At 35.6% G+C, this 24,742-nt stretch overlaps 1 protein-coding gene across 1 annotated transcript in view; it reads left to right on the forward strand.

The window, feature by feature from the left end:
• The window catches only part of LOC149795087 (protein RRP5 homolog), a 135,652-nt gene that overhangs the window by 59,683 nt on the left and 51,227 nt on the right, over window positions 1-24,742 (forward strand). The window contains exons 14-23 of the mRNA XM_089964797.1: window positions 1,136-1,282; window positions 2,363-2,542; window positions 3,660-3,794; window positions 8,065-8,130; window positions 8,582-8,773; window positions 10,197-10,271; window positions 11,130-11,225; window positions 18,974-19,193; window positions 20,213-20,350; window positions 21,439-21,572. Coding sequence (XP_089820923.1) covers window positions 1,136-1,282; window positions 2,363-2,542; window positions 3,660-3,794; window positions 8,065-8,130; window positions 8,582-8,773; window positions 10,197-10,271; window positions 11,130-11,225; window positions 18,974-19,193; window positions 20,213-20,350; window positions 21,439-21,572 — 1,383 coding nt within the window. The remainder of the gene's footprint in view (window positions 1-1,135; window positions 1,283-2,362; window positions 2,543-3,659; window positions 3,795-8,064; window positions 8,131-8,581; window positions 8,774-10,196; window positions 10,272-11,129; window positions 11,226-18,973; window positions 19,194-20,212; window positions 20,351-21,438; window positions 21,573-24,742) is intronic.

Below are 24,742 nucleotides of genomic sequence, written 5' to 3' on the forward strand. Positions count from 1 at the left end.
CGGAAGCCGACTTTGGACTCGGAAGCTGAAATTTTTTTAATGGATATCAATACAAAGATTATTTTATTGCAAAGCAAGCTGACCTCAGAAGCCGACTTGGATTCTTTTACATGTGCCAATTTTTTATATTTTAGCTTCGAATAAACAAAGACGGCCGAGATATGGAAGCTAACTTGGGTTTCTTTTCACCAGTATTCACAACATTTTCTTTAAAATAAAGTAAAACAATGGAACAGTTTTTAAAGCTTACAATATAATGCTTTGTGCGCGAACATCGATGACCCAGCATCATCCAGAAGATTGGAGCAAAATAAAATCACGTGATGAATAGATCATTTCGCGAAAATATGATCATTAACATGGATAAAACTCTAGTGTACTTCGATCGCATTCCTGGATGGACTTACTGTAAGATGAGCATCAAAAGTGTGAGAATTAGCAAGACTAGTGCATATTTTAAAACATCTGACTTTTGTCCTTGCAGTTTCCGCTTCAGGTGGTGTGTTGTCTCTAACATTTTTTCACAGTGTGAGAAAGCTAAAAATATATTAATGTACCAAAAGAATAGATCGTACGTGTGCAGGAGAAGGGTTGTGTTGATGAGATGCTGCTGCAGTGGATTGAAGAGTTTTATTTCAAGTATACAGTTTTATATTTTTTAAAATAAAATTTCCGTTGGAGTGCAATTTCTGACATGTAATTTTTGAATGATTTAAATGGTGTCCCACAACTTACGACTCGAAAAAAATGATGTGTCCCAGAAAATACAGTGCACAAAAAAATTACTTTTAAAATTAATTTATGTTGTCCCAACAAATACGGTGTCCCAACATATACGGTAAATACGGTATATCCATATTTAGTTTTAAACAGTAACTTATTTTTCATTGCCTTGATAGAGACTGAAATGGAAGAGTAAACAGGAATATTAGCATCCTTTTAAAACCCTTGCTCTGTAGCCTTGTAAATTTATTCCATTGTATGGTTTTCATACGCTGCTTGTATACAAAACTAACTGGAGATTTCCAATTAAAAAAATCAAGTGTTGTTCTTAAGGGTAATCTTCATATACAGTTTTGTTCTTAATTGTAAGAATAAAGGAAGGTTGTTATTACACATTTATGTGTGCTTTCAGTGTACTATCAAAGCCATCCATAGCAAAGGGGTGTCAGTGAAGGTTGTCAAGGGCATCACAGGCTTTATACCCACAATGCATCTGACAGATGTGACCTTGAAGAATCCAGAGAAGAAATTTAAAATTAATGATAAATTGAAGTGTAGGGTAAGTAGCACACTCCAATGGAGCTCTATAAAAAAAAAACAGTTGGGCAAAAATAAAAGTAGCATACTTTTATGCAAGTTTAAGTGTAATATTTTATAATTGCACAGGTTTTTTATATATAAATATTCTGCACTACATTAGAGGTAGGGACATAATGTTCATTACTTTTGTCCATCCTCCCATGTGTTTGCATACGTCAGTTATGCTTTAAGTTTACATTCATATTATTTTTGATCACCCATGTATTGTGAACATATTTCTAGTTATTGGTATCATAGCTATAATTGCAATTATGATCACCTGTAAAGGCATTATCTACAGACTTTATGTTAATTCAGTTTAGATTACATTGTAAATTGAATGGTGAGCAGTCAGTGTACTCATTAAGAAGCCATAGTTGAATAACTGTCTCCAGCAGATTGGCGAGCAGTCAGCTGTACTCATTTAGAAGCTATAGATAAATGACAGTTTACAGTTGAATGGTGAGCAGTCAATGTGCTCATTTAGAAGCCATGGTTGAATGACAATTTAAATTCCAGTGGTGAGCAGTCATTGTGCTCATTTAGAAGCCATAGTTGAATGACAGTTTTCAGTCGAATAGTGAGCAGTCAGCTGTGCTCATTTAGAAACTGTAGTTGAATGACAGTTGCCATTAGAATGGTGAACAGTCAACTGTACTCATTAAGAAGTTGTAGTTGATTGACACTTTCCAGTTGAATGGTTGGCAGTCAGTTGTGCTCATTAAGAAGTCATAGTTGAATGAATTTCTAGTTGAATGGTTAGCAGTCACCTAGGATCAGGGCTGTTCAGTAAACCATGCATGCAATTTTAGGGATGGCACTTAAATGTGGTGTAGACACCGATCGATGCAATTTAGAATTGTATATAATCTTCATATTAGCTCATTGACTATTCAGAATACCTTGGCATATATTTCTAAATAAATCTGCCTTTGTTGGGTTCAATATATGTCTAAATGGAACGGTCTTCATTAGAAGGCCATAGTTGAATGACAGTTTCCATTAAATTAGTTCGAATGTGGAAGTGCAGGTTTCATAACTCATTGTTCATGTTTAACAGGTCCTTTTTGTCAACACCCAGAAGAAGAATCTGACTTTGACCCACAAAAAGTCATTGGTTCATACCAAGTATCCTATAATAACAGATTACTCTCAGTGTCAGGTTGGGCAAGAATTGGAGGGATTCATACTGGCCATTACTGACAAGGGTGTCAGGGTAAATTTCTTCAATGATGTCACTGTAAGTATATATTGGACAGCTTATCTTAATTTATGCATACATACATACATACATACATACATACATGCATACATACATCCATGCATGCATACAGGCAAACAGAGAGACAGACACAAGGACATGCAGATACAGATGTAGAAAGTGACACAAACACATATGAACAGACAAATTTACTGAGCTTTCATGGGATATTTTATACTTTAAGATAGAAAACATTTTTGTTTTATCAATCCATCCACCTGCACTATTTTTATCTGATTTGTGGCAAATATTTGCACAGTGTATAGCTTATAAAAATCCATTCTCTACTTTTTGACATCTGTATTAAGCTACTAGCTATCTGTTTTATTGAGGAAAAAGTACTGTATCTTTCCTCCTCTTATACACCAAATATATAGGGGCATATATTTTCACATTTACTCTTTCCTGTTTTATATGCCCACGGCAAAGCAGAGTTCCCAAATTTAGTAAGTGTCATGCATTTGGGGTAAGAATATGAAATTTAAGGATCAAAAGTTTAAAGGTCAGTGATTTCTACACAAAAATATTGGTTCTGTCTCACAGACCTGGGCTAAGAAAGAAGCTAATGATTTTGGGATAAGAAGTTCAAAGGTCAAGGTAACTGATCAAAAGAAGAATCATGGTTGCTTAAATTATAATTGAGTTGTAGACTTCTTAAGATGACCAAAATTTGTGTAGGTTTTGCACTTATGGTAAGGAAGAGGCTAGTTGATTTTGAGGTCAGTTGTGTAGGTTTTGCACTTATGGTAAGGAAGGGGCCAGTTGATTTTGAAGTCAGAAGGTTTAAAGTCAGGATCTTTATTTTTCGAAGTTTTATTTTAGAGTAAGTTCCAGGACTAATCTTTGAGGATGGCTTGAACTTGGGGTTAGAAAGAAGCCTAATGTAGACATTGCATAAAGAAAACAACTTACAAACCATAAAGTAGCTGATAATGACTCTAAACCTAGCATTGTAGTAAAAGTTTTAATTTTTTATAGTAGAGTAGCTACTCCGGTTGGATATACTTGGTTTGACCCAAGTAGCTATTTGTCACAGAATCAGATTAGGCCTAATTGACCCTAGTCTTGTACTGTACACAGTTTAATTTTTCTTCAGGGTTTTGTGCCCATGCCACATCTTAGCTCAGAGCCGATTCCCTATCCAGAGAAAGTTTTCTACAGAGGGCAGATTGTTCGATGTAGAGTTCTATCTGTATTCCCAGCGGAACAAAAGCTGAGGCTCACGTTTAAGGTAACACTAAGGGATGGTTGTTACCATTTATTGGTTTATTGTTACATAGTTTTCTTACACTGACATAGTTACAAATTACTACAGAATGTTTTCTTTTTTGTGATGTAGTAAAAGAAAACATTAATTCTTTTTCAGATACATTACGTGAAGAAAATGATTTTTGTATAGTAACTTCAATTCTAGACCACAAACCATGATCAATGTTTTTTGAAGGCTTGCACTCAAACTAGGAAGAGGTCTATTCATTTTAGGGTGAAAAGGTGAAAGGTCAGGGTCAGTATGGCTCAAAGAAAAATTAGTGTTTGAAGAATAATTTGCGCAAGTGTAAGTTTCTTGGATGCCTTGCACTTAGTACAGATTCTTGGGTCTAAAGTTCATAGGTCAGTGTCATGGTGATGAGAAAATAATAGGTTATGGTCATTCAGACCTGTTGGTCAGTAATCTCCAGCATCAACCATACTTTACTTGTGCCATCATGGAGGACCTTTCAGTATGGGTTAGGCATATAATGTGCCAATCCCAGATGCCTTGTTTCATTTGCTTATATTTCCTAAACTGGACTGTATTGATACATTGTATGATCTATCTTAAGTTAAGACAACATTCTTGCTCAACATTTTGACTTGTGTCAGGGTCATGCATTTTATGGCAATACCTTGATCATAGACTCAACATGCCAACTCATCTATTCTTCTCAGTAATTAGATCATTTCTATAAAAACATTATTCCATTAATTCCAATATTATGTGTTTACATCACTGTAAACTTAAGTGTGACAGTTAATTGATTGTTCCTGCATATTCCATTGTTTTGTTTTCTCTAATTACAAGTAAGAAAGTGCATGATTAGATGTGGGATATGTAAATGGTTCCGCTGTTGTACAGTAATCACCATAGTAGCATTACATGCATGGTGTGTTATCAGACTGACATGCTAAAGCTAGTGCTCATTCGATTGACTGCATATGGATAATGCCAAACAGTTATTTTGGTGTTTGCAATAGAGGCAGATAGTACTCTTTAAAGGACACAGTTGCTGTAAGCCTGGCCAACTTCTTAATGTCATAGTTACATGTCCAAGAAGTAGGCGCTCAAGAAATAGGCCCAACATTCTATGCTAACCTGAAACCATACTTGAAGATACCAGTATGATAACCTGCTTTGTCATCACTCATTTCTATCATGCCATCACTGTGTGTGTGTGTGTGTCTGTGTGTGTGAGAGAGGTTCAGATCTATAATGTAGTTTAAAAATTTTAGTCATATCACTACGATGTCTGAAGTGTGGCAGTTTATTGTGATGTTTAGCACTGGGGCAATAATGCCACAGACGCTATAACCACTTAGGCCACTGGAGCAGTCCCAGCACTGAACAGACTACCAGGCCAGTACCTATATGAGACAGTAGCACACACAGACCAGTACTAGACAATCCATCACTGCACATTCTGACTATGACAGTCTTATCCCTAGAATAAATCAGCTGGTTTCATACCTCATCCACCACAGACCACAATGTCTTAGGTTTTGGGTATATTGATCTGTCTTCTCAGCATTCCCACTCCCAACCCAAGATGGAGATAATGTTTGACATTCTGTCATGCCACTTCTACCCCCAGCATTGACATGGATGCACAGTGCAACTGACACTTGATTTGGTGATTAATATCTCCAGTACTAGATCTATGAAGTCTGGTCTTCATGACTATCTTTCAGCAAGCAAAGCCAATCCTAGATTTCACTGTTGAGATACTTGACAACAGACATGCCTAGAAACCAGTGTTTTGTTTGACACATTTACTCAGTATGGTTGCTCAGCACTCCAGTTCCATAGCTGCTTCCATTAACCTCCAGATAATGGAGAGGTATATTTTTATCAATGTCCACATTATTCATAGTTCACCACAAGGCAGCCCTCACATCTCAGTCATTGTCTTCGAACCTCCTGTTTTGTACTTGGTTGCATAGAGGTGGTTTCAAACAATGGGCAAACCCCCTAACTAAGAGCCTAGTCTTTGTTTCCCTGAGGGATCAGAACCCCAATCAGGGAAATCCTCCTTCAAACCTTGCCCTCTCAGCAAGGGTCCAGCTTGCCAGAACCAAGACAGCAAGACACTAGAAGAGAAGGACAAATCTTATCCCTGATGGCCTTTTTCCTGCAGGAAATGACAAATCTTATCCCTGATGGCCTCTTTCCTGCAGGAAATGACAAATCTTATCCCTGATGGCCTCTTTCCTGCAGGAAATGAAGTCCTGCTCAGCTGTCATCCATCATTGGTAAGTGACAACACTTATATAAACCAATCTTTTGACTGGCACCTTTGAGCAATCACTATGCTTTGGTGCTAATAGCTCTCTGCTGCCCCATTCTGACATTCCTGTTGGAAGACTGAAGCATTTGACAATGGAATGGACAAATTTCAGCCCCATTCTGACATCCCTATGTGAGAAGATTGGATCATTTTACCATTGAATGGAAAATATTCAGCCTGATTCTGACATCCCTATGTCAGAAGACTTCAGCATTTTACCATGGATTGGAGCTTCATTCTCTAGTAGTTCTTCAGTTCAGAAATTCTGGAGAAGGAAATAAACACTCTTCATTTGAAAAGGCTGGTAAAGATTGTTTGCATCACAAACTCAATGGTCTTTTACTTCCCAACTTCATGGAGAAGCTCCAATCTGTGATCGGGTTCAACTCTCTTAACCAAGTTAAGAATAGATACCCAGTAATCTGTCTTCAGTGCCATACAAGACAGATTTTATGGTCAATTCAGGCCTCCATGTTGCATACTTTCATATTCCCATTTTTGGTCATTGCGTGAAAGATTCTATGATTGGAAATAACAATATGCCCTGATGGCAGCATGATATTTGCTTGGGTGCCCATCAGTCTCATCAGGAGAACTCATGTACATCAGCTTCTTTGTGATGAAACCCATTGTGAATGTCTTTGAATCATGAAAAAGGTGCTATCAAAGGTATTTATTTCTGACAACTCTGATCATTTTTCCCCAAAGTCAATAGATAACACAGTTCCCAGACATCTGGTTTCAGATTTCATCAGGTTGTATCATTGTTAACAAATGCACATTAAAATCCCAGGCAGGCTCACAGTCTTGTATCATTTGGGAGGGCAAGATTTGCAAGGTGTTGTTTGCTCTCCTAACATATTTTCTGTGCCATATGTACTTGTTAATACATTGTTTCAGACTGAAAAAAGATCCTGATCTGCCATAGCATAATGTGCCCTCAAATATGCATCTATATCATTTGTTCTTCTGATTACTCCTAATAAACTGCACAGACACAGATCTGCCAGCACATTATGTAACAGCAGATCAGGGTCTGTAAATTATTCATCTGTGGATAAAATCTCATTGGAATACTATGTCACCTTTTATTGAAAGAGATAAGCATTAAATTTAAAGTCCTCAATTCAAAGGGTTTGTGTAATTTCTCCATTGCAGGTTATACTAAAACTGACACCCAGTCATGTGACAGTTACTTATACAGGAATTGATTTCACTGATTAATTGTATATTTACCATTTTTTAAGACAAAAGACAAATCGTTTGATCATGTGTTAGGAATTTTTAAATATTCAAGTGTAATTTAGAGTTATAAAAGTTTCAGTACTGGACTGAACAAACTGGGAGTCATTTCATTTGGCATGTTCATGACCAGGTACAGATTTTAGTCTAATCAACGATGGAGTTATTAAACAATATTTTTAAGATGACAACTTTTACTTGAACTGTTTCTTCATGCAATAAAGGGTGGACCATTCTTTATTCTCTTTTATGATTGAGATTTTTATTTTACAGGTGAGTAATATACTTTGAAATAAAAGGTTCAGCAGGCTTTTGAATAGTTAAAAATGGTTATCCCAGTTTTCGACAATTGAAATCCTTCATGTCACTTGTCATTCATATGTTTTCAGTCACTGAACATAACATTTTAAGATGTTTTCAGACAGAAATAAATAATTATTTTTGCCACCCAAAGAAGTCCAAATGATATTGTATTATGTGATTGATAGTACATAATTTTCTGAGTGTCCTAAAAGTTTGCTTATACATGTATGTTTGTTTTACTATAATATTTTATTATTATTTGCCTCCAGATTTTTTTGTTTAACAGTTTTACATTACATCAGTATGGACTTTATTAAACATGATTTAGTGTTTTCTGTATTTCAACATAAAACTACTCATTTCTTCATCATTTATTGTATGAAGCTAAATCATTATAATTTTACACTTTTAAAGCTCTCCAGCAAGGCACCATTTGGACAAAGGAAAGCTGATGTCCCCAGTGACTTTCAGATAGGAAAGGTATGTTATTAGTATTAATTTTGATAATTTGAGAGATTTTCTTTTCATTGACTTAATAAAGTTACAATTCGTAATGTGTGTGATTTTTCAACTCCATTTTTTAAATATTGTGTGAAGATGTTATTTGATAAACTGAGTAAACTAAGGTTCTTGTTAGTAGAGTTTGTTTTAAAGTCTGAAGGTACCATGATACACACACACACAGACACACACACATACACACACACACACATACGTACACACACACACACACACACACACACACACACACACATATATATATATATATATATATATATATATATATATATATATATATATATATATATATATATATAATTTTTATGATGTGGCAGTAACTCATTAAAGTTAGTCAAATATAATATTGTTTCATTGTAGAACTTTATATGGAAAATGATGAACATTTAAAGGGAATTTATTTCTACTATAGCTGGTGGACTGTGTGGTAATCCAGAAGGGAGAGAAAGGCTTAGATGTTGAGTTGCAGCCCTCAGGGAAGAAAGCTTTTCTGCCAAAGATCCACCTATCTGATTCCATGGCAATGTGTGAATTGTTGTGGGACATGTATAAGGAGGGCTCCAAAATTCCTCAAGTCATGTACTACAACAGGACCAGCATTACTGTATCCTTCAGCAAACTAGCAAATTAACCCATACATTTCCAGCTTGCATAATTTCGTCTTAGTACTTAAGTTATCTCATTGTGTAAAAATGTAATGCAAAATTCAATGATTCATAGGTATGCAGTAGCTATAATGATTATAGAAATGTAGGGTTTGGTATGACATTTTGACTTATCAGTTTTTATTTTATTGAGATGATTTGGAGAAGTTTTGGTTTAACATCATATACTTAAGAAACCATGTCTTCATGAGTGGATAATGTCACCTATTTCCACTGTAAAATAAGACACTGCCTAGTGTCTGAGTGAAAAACGACACTCTTTTGATACACCATCATCTGCATCTACAGTAATATAGTATTAAACCACTGTTTATTTACTACATGGAGAATGATGTTGTTTTGACACACTATCACCTTCTTCTCCCAGTAATATAGAATAGGATCACTGCCTTCTGTCTGAGTGGTCAATGACACTGTTTTGACACATTATTACCTAGTTCTACAGTAATATAGTATTAGACCACTGCCTTGTGTATGAGTGGACAATGACCCTGTTTTAACACACTATCAACTCCGTCTACAATAATATAGTATTAGACCATGACACTATTTTGACACACTACTACCTGCTTCTCCAGTAATATAGAATAGGATCCCTGCCTTCTGTCTGAGTGGTCAGTGACACTGTTTGGACACACTGTTACTTAGTTCTGCAGTAATATAGTATTAGACAACTGCCTTGTGTATGAGTGGACAATGACACTGTTTTGACACACTATCACCTCTGTCTACATTAATATTGTATTAGACCACTGTCTACTGTCTGAGTAGACAGTGATGCTGTTTAACACACTATCACCTATGTCTACAATAATACAGACAACTGTCTGGTGTCTGAGTTTGCAATGACACTGTTTTGACACACTATCACTAATGTCTACAGTAATATATACCACTTCCCAGTGTCTGAGTTTGCAATGACACTATCACAACACACTATCACAAATTTCTACAGTACAATAGTATTAGACCACTGCTTTGTGTATGAGTTTGCATTGACACTATCATAACACACTATCCCAAATTTCTACAGTAATATAGACCATTTCCCAGTGTCTGAGTTTGCAATGACACTATCATAACACACTATCACAAATTTCTATGGTAATATAGATCATTTCCCAGTGTCATTCATTCTAAAGGGTTCACTTTGACCAGGTGGAACCTATACCAGCAACACAACAGGTTACCTTTCCCATATCAGCTTTGTGCTGAATGACCTGGTATTTTTATGATAGGTTACAAGATGTCAGCTATATGATAAACCACTCTTGATTAGATCATGTCTCTATGATTTATGCACATTCACATTAAGTTTTGTTATTTGTTCAGTATTTACTTGTTACCTTTACTCTGAACAAGATTGTGAGTGCCAAACAAAGCCTTATTGAAGCTTCCAAATCTAACCAGTTGTTGCCAGAGCTAAGTGACTTAAAGGTAAGTGTGTTGTGTAGGATAACTGTCCTTGAGAATCATCTGTAATAATAGGGTACTTTAGATGCCAAGCTTTTATTTCTGCTCACTTTTTTCTCTGTGTTCAATGTAACTATTATTTACTGCTGACAATTATTTTATAAGGAAACACAGCATAATTGTATGCATACTGAGTACAGCCTTATGTTTTAGGGATGTACTTTGGTTTATGTAACTGAGTTCAGATGAGGTGGAGAGTGTGTCATAAAGTCAGAATTTTAGCAGGAGGGAGTATGCCAGAAAGTCAGGTTTTTAACAAAGGGAATAGTTTGTTAAAAATAGACACATATTTTTAATAAGGAAGAGATTTTGCAAAAGCAAATAAGTCAGGTTTTTAACAAGGAGGATAGTATGCCATAAAGTCAGGGTTTTTGACAAGGAGGATAGTATGCCATAAAGTCAGGGTTTTTAACAAGGAGGATAGTATACCATAAAGTCAGGGTTTTTAACATGGAGGATAGTATGCCATAAAGTCAGGGTTTTTAACAAGGAGGATAGTATACTATAAAGTCAGGGTTTTTAACATGGGGAAGAGGAGACCAAAACTTCATAGGTGTTTATGCATGCAACTTTTATTGGAAGGAGTTAGCTCAGAATGTTTTTATCTGTTGATCAAGATGTCATGTCCATGTAAAATGTACATGTATCTAAATCTTGTAGGATTTGTGTCATCATTATCAAAAGAAAGTCTGAAGGTACAAAACTTGGCATGTTTAATCATGTTCATTTTTTAAAATATCATATATGCAAAAAATAAATTTGAAAATGACATTACATGAAGTTAAATAGCACTCAGCACTAATACTTTGCTTATCTTTACAGCTGGGAATGATGTATCCTGGTGTAGTGAAGAATCTTATGTCTTATGGGGTGTTTGTTGAGTTCCCAGGAGGATTGTTTGCTTTATCCCCTAATAAGGTACAAAAAATTAAAGCTTGTTTAGTTATGTGTGGAAGTTTAACATTTCATTTCAATATAATATGTGTTTATGTGTTGAAATTTTAAGCCTTGTTCTAATAATTCATGATATGGTTGATCGGAGTCTTCACTATTTGATAAACAAGATCAGTGCTTATGGGAGTGCCATGACATTTTTGGAGAATGCTAAACAGTGTCACATTGAAATGCCATGACACCTTTGGAGAATGCTAAACACTGCAACATTGAAATGCCATGGCACCTTTTAGAGAATGGTAAACAGTGTAGCTTTGAAATGTCATGACGCACATTTGTAAAATGCTAAACAGTGTATAGCATTTAAATGCATTGATGCCTTTGAATAATGCTAAACAGTGTAGCACTGAAATGCCAGGACACCTTTTTGAGAATGCTAAACAGTTTAGCTTTGGAATGCCATGACACAGCTTAATTCAGAGGTGACTAGGTCTAGTTTACACATTGTTTCTTTGTCAGGAAATCAACAGAGATGTCACCAACAAAGCTTATTGGTTATTATTATTATGTTTCTCAATTGTTTTAAACTCTCTATAGTCACAATGAAGTAGTGGTATAAAAGGTCATGTCCTGGTCTTTTAAATAGCGTAATAATTTACCAGGGTCTGCATTGTTGACATTAGTCCCTCATTCACATAGTTTGTCTTGAGGTCTGTTAGCCCATGATACCGTTAAAACCAAACATGTGAAGCATAGGCCAGAATAAAAAAAAAACAACTAGCAAAAAGAGCTCACTTTTATTATCATCAAAAAGACTTATTTAGGGCCAAACTATGTTTAACCTGTGAAAGCATGTGTGAGGTATTTAGCAGCTACAATAAATGAACAATTTTGAAGTGAATTTTGGCTTTTTTGTGGGGAATGGTAATGTAAAATGCAATTTTAGATCAAAATATGTTTCAGTATTTAGAGTTGAGGGGTTTGGGTTTACTGGGAACAAATTCTGATATTAAAGCATAGCTGCCAAGTATCCCATTTTTCCCATATTTGTTCTGTATATTGGACCTGAAAACGGGTGTACGTTTTTCATGTTAAATTTCATCTTTGTAAATTAAAAACTTCAATTAAAAACTTCCTTGTAATTTTCTGTTTGGAATGGGCACCCAGTTCCAATCTTAGAGTAATTGTATTGTGTGTATATAGGGATACAGAGTTCAAAAATATGATTGGTTAATTCAAAACCGCAGCTATCATGCCAGTCTTTAACCACCGTATTGGATTGTGCAAAGCATGTGCCCTATCACTGTATCTGATCTTCATCATATCGAAAAGGAAAAAAGAAGAGTCAGAATTTTCCCCAGCAAAGAAAATAAAACAGAATTGGAAGGACAGTTATGCCTACATGTTTAACTTTGTAAACCATCTAGTAAAGGAGAAAATGTTGCAAATTGTGTTATTGTGATTTCACTTTTGGGTGTTAGGCACTCATGACTTAAAACAGCATGAAAAAAGCTAACAAACATCAGCTTGCTGCTTCATTATCAACAGCACCGTCTAAACTTACTACCTTTATATAAACAGCATAACCTTGATATAATTTGATGAAAATTTCATTTCACTAAATATTTTTCATCAGTTGCTGGTGATACTGGTGATCTGTTTTGCACGTATTTTCCAGACAGTAAAATTGCAAAAGGATTACTTGTGTGCTAGAATGAAATTAGTCATCAGAGTTATTGTATGTTAGGACTTCTTTCTTTACCACATTCTAAATGCTGATTGTGAGAGTATTTTCAGTTCAGTAAAAACAATAGCATAGAATTCAAATCATCAATGAAAGATGGTGCATTGCAATCAATAATGATTGAAAAGACAAGGTTTGGAGCCTGTATCTGATGACTTACTCAGATTGTACAAGAGTGTTACACGTGCATCTTTGACATTAAATAATTAACCAAGTTAATGTCTGGCTTTACTGAGGTTTATAGATGTTGTAAGTAGTTACCTATGCACTAAAGTTTTAAAAATTTGTATTTGTTCCTGAAAATAATAATTTTTGTCATAAGCAATCTTTATTTTTGTACTCTGGGGTTGGCAGCAGTGTTAAAGAAGGAAAATTTCAGGACTTTAATATATTTCAGTTTTGAGAGGATTCAGGTTTTGAGGAGTTTCACTGTATTCAGAAGCCAGGTTGGTTTTCTGAGGAAGGAAAAAATGTATCACTAGAACCACAAAAAATTTAGGATCTCACTTTCAAAGAATGCTAAACAGTATAGCATTGCATTTTGAAATGCCATGACGAACTCGGACCATGCTAAACAATAAAGCACTGGAACAATGTTACACATATAATGGAAGAAGTGCTGAACATACTAAACATTGTATCATAGTTCCTTAATAAAGGCAAAGTTAACCAACAAAAGTTTAGTGGCCTTTTTATTTTCTGATTTAGTCTTTGCTCCAAAGTTGTTGCCTTTCATTTTAATTTTTTTAAAAATGTTCTTTTAATACAGGTGTGCCTAAATATGAAATTTAAGTGGCAAAATAGATGTAAAAATATCAAGTGCTTTATTTCTAAATCTCTGCTTTAGAGGACCATTTAGTCTCCATTTTTGTCCTTATTTTAAAAGTATGGATGCTGTTCATATCAAAATGTGGCAATGAAAAAGCCAAAGTTTACAAGGATTAAGCGGTTGCTTATGTGGAGTGAGAGTTGTTGTTGTTGTAGGGTTTAACACCATTTTTAGTACACGATAGGCTATACATGGCGGAAGAACCCGGGAAACCCCCCGGAAAGAACCACCAACCCTTGAGAAGCTACTGGCAAGCTTTCTCACATAACCACATTGGCTGAGTCCGAGACTTGAACCTATGCAGACAGAGGTGAGATGGCAGTGATCTGTAACGGAGAGCGCTTTAGACCACTCGGATGTGGAGAGAGAGAGAAAGAGAGACACTTTGATCATAAGTTTGTGAAATCTTTAAAAGGATGCAACTGAACAGGTGTCATTTGTGTGGCAAAATAAACACCCTCTGTTAATAACAAGTATCAAATGTGTGGCTTGATAAGAGGGTTGTCAAATGGGAAAATAAGAGTGTAGTAATTGGTAGGGATTATAGTTAAATGTGTACATGGAGTTCTACTTGGCACTGAACAAGAGCAGATTTGCAGCTTGATCAAATATACTGTCACCTTGAAAACAAGTGAGTGTTGCCTTTACAAGCCAGGGGTTTTATCAGCCCCATGTGCACTGGCAGATCACAAAGGAATTCAACCTGGCTTATGGAAAAAGAAAGTGAAATCAAATCAAAACTTCTATTGCATCAAAGACAAACAGTGTCTATACAGCAAAACACAGAATATAATACACATACAGGTTGTTCAGACTTGCATGAAAATGAAAGCAATATACTTGATTGTAAAAACCATATACAGTTTTGATGTACACTTCCCTTTGCAGCAGGTACTATTTAATTTACCCACTATATTTTCTAAATTAACAAAATCCAAATAACGGCAGATACAAGTATTGTGTAATGAATACTGTCATGAAACAAATAAACACAGTGCATACCATATATTCATTTCTTAATGGGAATAGTGGTATGCGAATGTAAAAATATTTTAATTGACAATATTTGTACATACTAGAAACAGAGAGTTTCCAGTTTTACATAAAGATTTATCAAACCTTTTGCATTTCTTTTATAAGATGTGTCTCTTTTGTACAAATTGAATTTTTATTTTTTTAAAAACCTTTGACTTATAAGCAAGAGTATACGATAGCCTTATTGATATGGAATTTTTGTTAGACAACACCATATGATGTCTGTTCCTAAATGAAAATTTTGCCAATCTGATATACAATATGTCCACCAGTATGGCCATCTTGAAATTCTTTTTATTGCCACTTTTCTGGAATGGATAGTTTTATCAACATGGGGATTTTACTTAAAGACTTCTCACAAGGTCTAGTTGTTTTATCAACATGGGATTTCACTTAAAGACTTGTCACATGGTCTAGTTGTTTTATCAACATGGGGATTTCACTTAAAGACTTTCAACAAGGTCTAGTTGTTTTATCAATGTGGGGATTTCACTTAAAAATTTCTCACAAGGTCTAAATGAAATAGGTCTGATCTGATGTCCAATATGGCTGCCACAGTGGTCATCTTGAAAATCTTTTTATCACTACTTCTCCTGAACAAAATATAATATGGCCATGGTCTTTTCTCCAGAATGTTTTTTTATGTCTAGTTGGTCTTAAATGAAATGATGCCAATCTAATGTTTGATATGGCTGCCAAAATGGCTGTTTTGAAAATCTTATTTGTTGCTAATCCTGCTGAATGGAAAATGATACTGTAATGGGATTTTCACCAGAAGACTTTTTATGATGTCTGGTTGGTTCTAAATGAAATGGTGCTGATCAGATGTCTGCCTCAGTGGCCATTTTGAAAATCATGTTATTGCTAATTCTCCAGAATGATAAGTAATATTCCCATTGGGGTTTGAACCAGGAGGCTTCTTTATATATATTATTACAGTAATTCAAAATGAAAATGTTATCAATATAAAGTCTAATATGGCTACAACAGTGGCCATATTGATAATATTGTTATCACTACTCCTCATGAATGGATGGTCGTATTGGCATGATGTTTTATTAAATGGTCTTTTATGATGTCTATCTGGTCCTAATGCTGCCATTCAGACATTCAGCATGCCTGCTGTAGTGGCCATCTTGAAAAATCTTATCTCTATTTCTCCACAATGAATGATCATGTCATGGTGGGAATTTCACCGAATGACTTACTATGATGTCTAGTTGGTGTAAATAAAAATGACCCCAATTCTACTTCTAATTGTGACTGCCACAGTGGCCAGTATTATCCTAGATGGCTGGTCTTATTAGAATTCAACTTTCCCCCAAGTCTTCTTATGTTGTCTTGTTGGTAGAAAGGAAGGATTCCAATCTGATGTTGAATACCATGGCATCGATCATGATAATCTTGTTATCATTTGGTCCCCAAAACCGAAAGTCATATCAACATGGGATTCTACCAAAAGACTTCCTATGATCCCTTGTTGGCTCAAAGTTGATGTCCAGTAATGTCCACCACAGCATTTAATCTTGTTTTCACTGAAGAATATCAAGGATGGTTTCAGCACTCGCCTGTTAAAAGGAGAAATGGTCTTATCTTTGAATTCCTGGAAATTATTTTCAGCCATTGGAGCATCAGTTCCTTTGATAGACTCTTGTTTGTTGTGATTTGACAGCAACATTTTGAAGGTTATATTGTTCTGAGGAAAGGAAAGTGCCTTTCCCAAAAACACATTATGGAGTAGAGTCACAGTTTCTCAGTTGTTTAGGCATTGGATCCCTGTCCAGAAAGTGTTAGTTCAATTCCCAGTATTGAATCAGCCCTTATTGGCTACCACAGCATGTCATTGGGCAGGGCACTTTCAATACTTTGGCACAATATGACCGACTAGGTGTTGCTGTGCCACACAATGGCAGATAACAACCCAAACCTTGTTCAAATGATGCTGGTTAACCATCAAATATGGCTGCCATAAAGGAAAACAGACACTTTGAAATTTCTTATTCTTCAAAACTGCATAAGTTAGTTTAACCATACTTAATAAAAAGCTTCCTGGCAGAAAGTCTTTTAAAGTTTTACAAAGATTCCATATCTACCATCAAAAGTAGCATCAGTTATTGAAATAGAATAAAACTTTATATGACTTTGTCTACATTGCTCAACTGAATTTGACAGAGAAATAGTGGCGTGAAGGGAATTCAGACTTTATTTCTAATATGCTGATATGCTGTTAGGTGTGTGACAGAGAACATACTGGCATTAAGGGGTTTCAGACTTTATACAAATATACCGATATGTTGGTAGGTGTGTGACAGAGAACATACTGGCATTAAGGGGTTTCAGACTTTATACAAATATGCCGATATACTGGTAGGTGTGTGACAGAACATACTGGTATTAGGGGGTTTCAGACTTTATACAAATATGCCTACATGCAGTTAGGTGTGTGCAGAGAACATATTTGCATTAAGGGGTTTCAGACTTTATACAAATATGCTGATATGCTGTTAGGTGTGTGACAGACAACATACTGGCATTAACGGGTTTAGGTGTGTGACAGAACATAATGGCATTAATGGGTTTAGGTGTGTGACAGAACATACTGGCATTAAGGGGTTTAGGTGTGTGACAGAGAACATACTGGCAATAAGGGGTTTAGGTGTGACAGACACATACTGGCATTAAGGGGTTTAGGTGTGTGACAGAGAACATAATGGCATTAATGGGTTTATGTGTGTGACAGAGAACATACTGGCATTAAGGGGTTTGGGTGTGTGACAGAGAACATACTGGCATTAAGGGATTTCGGACTTGTTTAGGTGATGCTGATCCACCATCAGAAATATGGCTGCTGTTATAAACAGTAGAATATCCTTTAACAACCTTCTTGCTTAAAGTGGTCAATAGAATTTGAGTAAATTTGAAAGATAAGTTTCCTAGCCTGAAGGCCGTACACAATTTAACAAATGATATAAACCCATCATCGGATATAGCTGCCATTACTGAAAAATAGAAAAACATTTACAAAACTTCATTTTTAAAATTACTGCATGTAACAACCAGAAATCTCTTTAGAATGTGAAAAACACAAAACAACCAAAAATACTCTTTAGAATTTGATCAACTTTGACAGAACACATAATGGTAGTCTTTCAGAATTGGAGAAATTATGTTGATGTGCCATCAAATGTGGATGAATAATAGCAGAAATGGAGAAATTATGTTGATGTGCCATCAAATGTGGATGAATAATAACAGAAATGGTTTTCTTATGACATATGAAATCAATAGCATTGTAAGAAATTTCAAGAGAAATTTTCCCACTAACACAAATTTATTGGCAAAAAATTTCTCTTGCATTTGGTTATTGTTTGGAATAAGATCTCAGTCAGGTAAGCAATTGCTTCAGGCCATGGTTTTTTGTTTTTTAGGATTTGTGATTTGAAGAAAAAATTGGGTTGTGGGCACATTCTTGGAATTATGAGGCATTGCAATATACATTAGTTTTTGTTCCAGTCTATGCAATTTGGCATTATATTAACACAGTCAGCACATAATTCACTTTCCTTATGTCTCTTTCTCCCTTAGCTTACACATTATTCAGTCTCCTTGTGTCTCCATCTCCCATAGCCCACACATTATTCAGTTCCCATTTTTCACCATCTCCCCATAACCTACACATCAATCTCCTTGTGTCTCCATCTCCCATTGCCCACACATCCTTCAATCCACTTGTGTTTCCATCTCCCATAGCTCACATATTTAGTGTTCTTGTGTCGCCATCTCCCAAAGCCCATATATCATTCAGTTTCCTTGTTTCCATCTCCCATAGTCAAACACATTACTGTCTCATTATTTCTCTCTCTTCCATAGCCTACACATCACTTGCCTCTTTATTTCTCTGTCTCGCATTGCCAACCCATCACTCAGTCTTCTAGTGTTTATCTGTCATTGCCAATACATCATTTAGATCACTTACTCTCTTTCTGTCTCCTATAGCCAAATACATCACTTAATTCACCTAATCTCTTGTCTCTTTCTTTCTATATCACAAAGTCAATACATAATTCATTCTCGTTGTGTCTCTGTCTCACACAGCCAACACTTCACTCATTTTACTTGAAGCTGTAATATCACTTAGTCTCTTTGTGTCTCTGTTTCCCACAGTTTGCAGTTGATAGAAGAATACCTGAACTCTCTAGTGTTTTCACGCCAGGGCAGACTGTTGTTGCCAAGGTAACTGATATAGACATTGATAACAAAAGGTTTCTAGTCAGCTTGAGGATGACAGACTGTTACCATGGTGATACATCCATTGGACTTCATCTGTTACGGAACTTCTTAGAGCAAAGGGAGGCAGTGATAAAAAAGTACAGAAAGAAGAACAGTAAGTTTCTGTTACACGATTGTGATGATGAGAAATATATTTAGTACAATTTCTCTTAGGCAACCACCTGCAGGAGGAGGCCAATTTGGCTTCCCAAGGGAGATGACTGCTTGATGTAGGTCTTTTCCCACAATCTGTGAAGTTTTGGTTAATTTTTGTATGGTCAGAAAAGAGACAATATGTTGAAGAAAGATGCATCTGAAAGCCAGAATATATATTGTATTTGGTATTTTAGATTTCTTTTATTAGTACATATAACATACATGTAATTATGTCAGAGAAAAGGTACAGTAAGCAAAGAAAGTAATATATGTTTCATTAATTTATACATGCATGTAGATTTAATATCATTAAAATAATTAACTACTTCTAGTCAAATGAAATAAAGAAGTAGAGAAGAAAGATAATATAGAGTGATATGATATAAACAGTGTGAATGCCCAGTACATTTTTGTACTGAAATTTAAACAATATATCAGACATAATTTTAAGTGGTTGGTGCTTCCTTATAAAGCTGATCACAACAGATGAATAGAAGTCAAAAGCCAGACTTTCCTGAAGCTTTTTTTATAATCATAACTACTTGTATTACATTACGAACATTGTAATAAGTAACCTTGGACACTTACCTATAAATCTGATTGGATAAAACATATTTATCTGATTGGGCACTTACATACTCATCTGATTGGATGCTTACTTATTCATCTGGTTAGATGCTTACCTTTTCATCTGATTGGATGCTTCTTAAATTAATCTTTCATACTCATCTGATTGGATGCATACCAGTTCATCTGATTGTACACTTTTTCATCTAAATGGACACATACTTATTCATTTAAATGGACACTTTTTTATTAACTTCATCTGATTGGTCACTGACCTATTCATCTGATTTGACAGTTAACTATTCTTTTGAATTTTCATACTGATCTCCTTAGTTGCTTGTAACTCCTTGAGAAAGGTTCACTGAATTTTGAATTGGTTATCTTCACTTTTATTTATATTTTGGATACAAGATGCAAAAGGCAGAGTGGCCCAGATTATCCCTGGAAGTATTGTCAAAGTCAAGGTCATAGAGAATACAGAGGAAGGCCTTGTGTGCCAGCTGGAAAATGGAGTTCGAGGCCTTGTATCTAAGGACCACATGGAAAATGGTAAATAGTGAATGTTATTCATCGTTCATTAGATATGGAAATCTGTACCTTACACCAAAGGACCACATGGAAAATGGTAAATAGTGAATGTTATTCATCGTTCATTAGACATGGAAATCTGTACCTTACACCAAAGGACTACATGGAATAGCGAATCTTACACTAGTGCTTATTAGATATGGAGTTCTAGGCCTTATACCAAGGGACCACATGGAACATGTTGAACAGTGAATCTTACACAAGTTTTCATTCAGTATGGAATTTATAAAACCAGTTGAATAATATTACATGCATATATGCATTGATGATTGTTTTATAGGGTATACTGACATGAAGAAGAAAAAGGAACAGGCCTAAGGCAGAGTGATCCCAGCCTTACTCTACCCATTATTCTAATATTCTACTAAGCTGCAGTGATCTCAAGGTTTGTACAGGGGTGATCTTAGAATAGTTCCTACCCAAGAGCTGGGCTGTTCCCATTCTAATGACCTGGTGTGATCCCAAGGTCTGTACTGCAGAGAGTTACAGGTGTAAGGTGAAGGATAACATTTTAATACATAATTCTAAGACCTGTGGATAACATTGTCCTAACCTTTAATGGATGGGGTTCTAGCTACAAATAAATCTTGGTGATAAAGTACTGTCTCACTATTTGTGAATGGATTTTATCAATTACTAATGATAATAAGCATGTGACATACCTGTGTTATACAGGCATGAATTGCAATATTTGCCTGACATATGGCACATTTTGTCACATTTTATGCATTGCTGTCAAAAGTTTGAATATTACAATTATTTTGTTATTATCAAATAGATTTGATAAAGTTTAGGTTCTTTTTTAAAAATTATTGTAGATTTTAATTATTACCTAAATGTAAGGACTTGGCCGTACTTGCTTTGTGGCTGTATTACATGTGTCACAGTTTAGCATATGTGTTTCTTGATTATGTGTATCAAAGTTTGGCATAAGTGTTGCTGTGTTATATGTATCACAGTTTGGCATATCAGCAAGTTCCTGTGTTGTAATATATATAAATAAATTCATATCAGCTTCACATGGTAAAGTTTGTTTCATTCGTTTTCAGGCACATTTGACTTGGAAAATGATTTGGAGTGTCTGGTGTTAGTCTGTGACCTGGCAAAACTTCAAGTAGAGCTGTCAATGAAGAAAAATCTCATCAGCAAGGTCAAGAGTCTTAAGAAGAATCGCTACACACAGGTATATGCTTTTCCTCAAAATTTCAGTCTTTTTCTAAGACAGTGTCTCAACATTTCAGTCTTTGTCTAATACTATGCCTCAACATTTCAGTCGTTTTCTAATTCTGTGCCGCAACATTTCAGTCTTTTTCTAAGACAGTGTCTCAACATTTCAGTCATTTCTAATACTTTGCCTCAACATTTCAGTCGTTTTCTAATAGTTTACCTCAACATTTCTGTCGTTTTCTAATAGTTTGCCTCAACATTTCAGTAGTTTTCTAATAGTTTGCCTCAACATTTCAGTCATTTCTAATACTTTGCCTCAACATTTCAGTCGTTTTCTAATAGTTTGCCTCAACATTTCAGTCGTTTTCTAATAGTTTGCCTCAACATTTCAGTCGTTTTCTAATAGTTTGCCTCAACATTTCAGTCGTTTTCTAATTCTGTGCCTCGTCATTTCAGTCTCTTTCTAATACTGTCTTGACATTTCAGTCTCTTTGCAATAGTGTGCCTAGACAAGGGGTTGACAACCTATTTTACATAGTGTGCCACTTTATTCTGCCACTTTATTCTGGATTACGGGGCCCTTGAGTGGTGTAAAGCGCTCTCTGTTACAGATCACTGCCATCTCACCTCTGTCTGTGTGGGTTTGAGTCTCGGATTCTGCCAATGTGGGTATGAGAGAAAGCTTGCCTGAAGCTTCTCGTGGGTCAGTGGTTCTTTCCGTGGGTTTTCCCAGGTTCTTCTTCCACCATTAATACTGGCCACCATGTATAGCCTATCGTGTGCTGAAAAATGGCATTAAACCCTACAACAACAACAACATTTTTCTGGATTACAAAACGAAGGAGCACCTAGATATTTCAGTTTCTGTCTAATACTGTGTCTAGACATTTCAGTATCTTTCTAATTCTGTATCTTGACATTTCAATCTCTTTCTAATAATGCACCACATTTCATTCTCTATTTGATATTGTGCCTCAACATTTCAGTCTCTGTCTAATACTGTGCCTAGACATTTCAGTCTCTTTCTAATTCTGTGCCTTGACATTTCAGCCTCTGTCTAATAATGCACCACAACATTTCAGTCCTTCTAATACTGTGCCTTGGCATTTCAGTCTCTTTATAATTCTGTGCCTGACATTTCAGTCTCTAATACTGTGCCTTGACATTTCAGTCCTTCTAATACTGTGCCTCAACATTTCAGTCTCTTATACTGTGCCTAGACATTTCGGTCTCTGTCTAATCCTGTGCCTTGACATTTCAGTCTCTTTCTAAAACTGTGCCTTGACATTTCAGTCTCTAATACTGTGCCTAGACATTTCAGTCTTTCTAATACTGTGCCATGACATTTCAGTCTCTAATACTGTGCCTAGACATTTCAGTCTCTGTCTAATACTGTGCCTCGACATTTCAGTCTCTTTCTAATACTGTGCCTAGACATTTCAGTCTCTAATACTGTGCCTAGACATTTCAGTCTTTCTAATACTGTGCATAGACATTTCAGTCTCTTTCTAATGCTGTGCATAGACATTTCAGTCTCTAATACTGTGCCTAGACATTTCAGTCTTTCTAATACTTTGCCTAGACATTTCAGTCTCTGGCTAATACTGTGCCTAGACATTTCAGTCTCTGGCTAATACTATGCCTAGACATTTCAGTCTCTTTCTAATAATGCACCACGGCATTTCAGTCTCTTTTTGATACTGTGCCTTGAAATTTCAGTCTTATTCTTCAACTTTGCCCAGGCATTTCATTCTCTTTCAGTTACATGACCATCATTCTTTTCTTGCTTGAGACATGGGTATTACCCTAACCACTTTGTTGCCAGTGGCATTAGTGTTGCTAACATCAATTATATTTAGAATTGCTGCTGGAGTTTCATCTTAAAGGGACTTGAATGTAGTGGAAAATACAGCACAATGCAATTATCTGGCAGGTCTCTCAGTGTTGAGAGAAACCACTTCACTGAGGTATATACTGAGTTGCCTGCTTCATGCTATTTAAAGTGTACAATCCACATTTAAGTATCTAGGGAAGCCGTGGTCGTTGTAGTAGACTCATAATCCATGGTTTATGGCTTTGATACCGACCCAGGTTGGCTTCCTCACTGTGCCCTTAGGAAAGGCACCTTGCTCCCATTTCTTCATCATTTTATGGTTATAATTGCATTAAAAGTGCCAATAAAGCCAACAAAAGCAAACATTTAAATATGGAGGAATCTGGCTGGAATTTAAACAGATTTGACATATCTTTGTTCCCAAACTGTACATTTTACATTCTTACCTAATAGGATGATTCCACCTGATTTGACATGTGTGATGTTACAATAGTGGTGTACCCAAACATCAACATTGTACATGCCAGTTAAATAATTCCTATTGTTGTTGCTTTTGAAAAGCCGCCTTTTTGAAAGTAATATTTATAGGATTTGTTGTCAAAACCATGTAAGTGGAAAGATACATGGTAGTCATGTTTCTGCTGGAAGTGTTGGTGGTGTCAACAATTCATCAAGAATTTAGATAATGGTTGTGTTTTTGCATATTTTTTCTAAACCCACTGATAGATTCTCATCATGCTTGGTATGAGTCACTATGAAGCTAAGACAGTTTCTGTGATATACTAACTCGTCCCTTTGACAATTGAGTTAAGAGCACAGTTATAATAATTGCTCAAGGTTGCAGCTAAAGTGGTTCATTTTTATAAATTTCTTCACTGATGGATTTTCATCATACACCACTCCCTCGATAACTCGCGCCCTGATAACTCACAGACCCGCTTATAATGTGGGGTCAGGCATGGATCCCTTTTTTAAAACCAGAAAATACCCCGAAAATTGAGCCCTGCTTGTTGAACTACAAAAATCGTGATCAAAATTGATAATGGAAACTTTGATGTGTCACTCGTTTTATTGTCGAAACGGTAGATAGGACCTGGAAATTTTCATCAACACTATGAAATAGAAAATTTAAAAATAGGTCATACATTTTTCTTACATTTTCTTTCCAAATGACATTCCTAGTACAATGCAATTAATGATATATAAGAAAATTTCTGTCAATGAAAATGTAACTCATGCTGAGTGGAGGCAGTACTTTAATAAATAAACACAAATTAAATAATTTTTTTATCAATTGAAATTTGTGTTCTGAGAACCTAATTAAGTGCTGACCATGTTTAGATAACTGACTT

The sequence above is a fragment of the Sinohyriopsis cumingii genome, chromosome 7, assembly GCF_028554795.1.
Source record: "Sinohyriopsis cumingii isolate HCF-2022 chromosome 7, ASM2855479v2, whole genome shotgun sequence".
NCBI classification, from domain to species: domain Eukaryota; kingdom Metazoa; phylum Mollusca; class Bivalvia; order Unionida; family Unionidae; genus Sinohyriopsis; species Sinohyriopsis cumingii.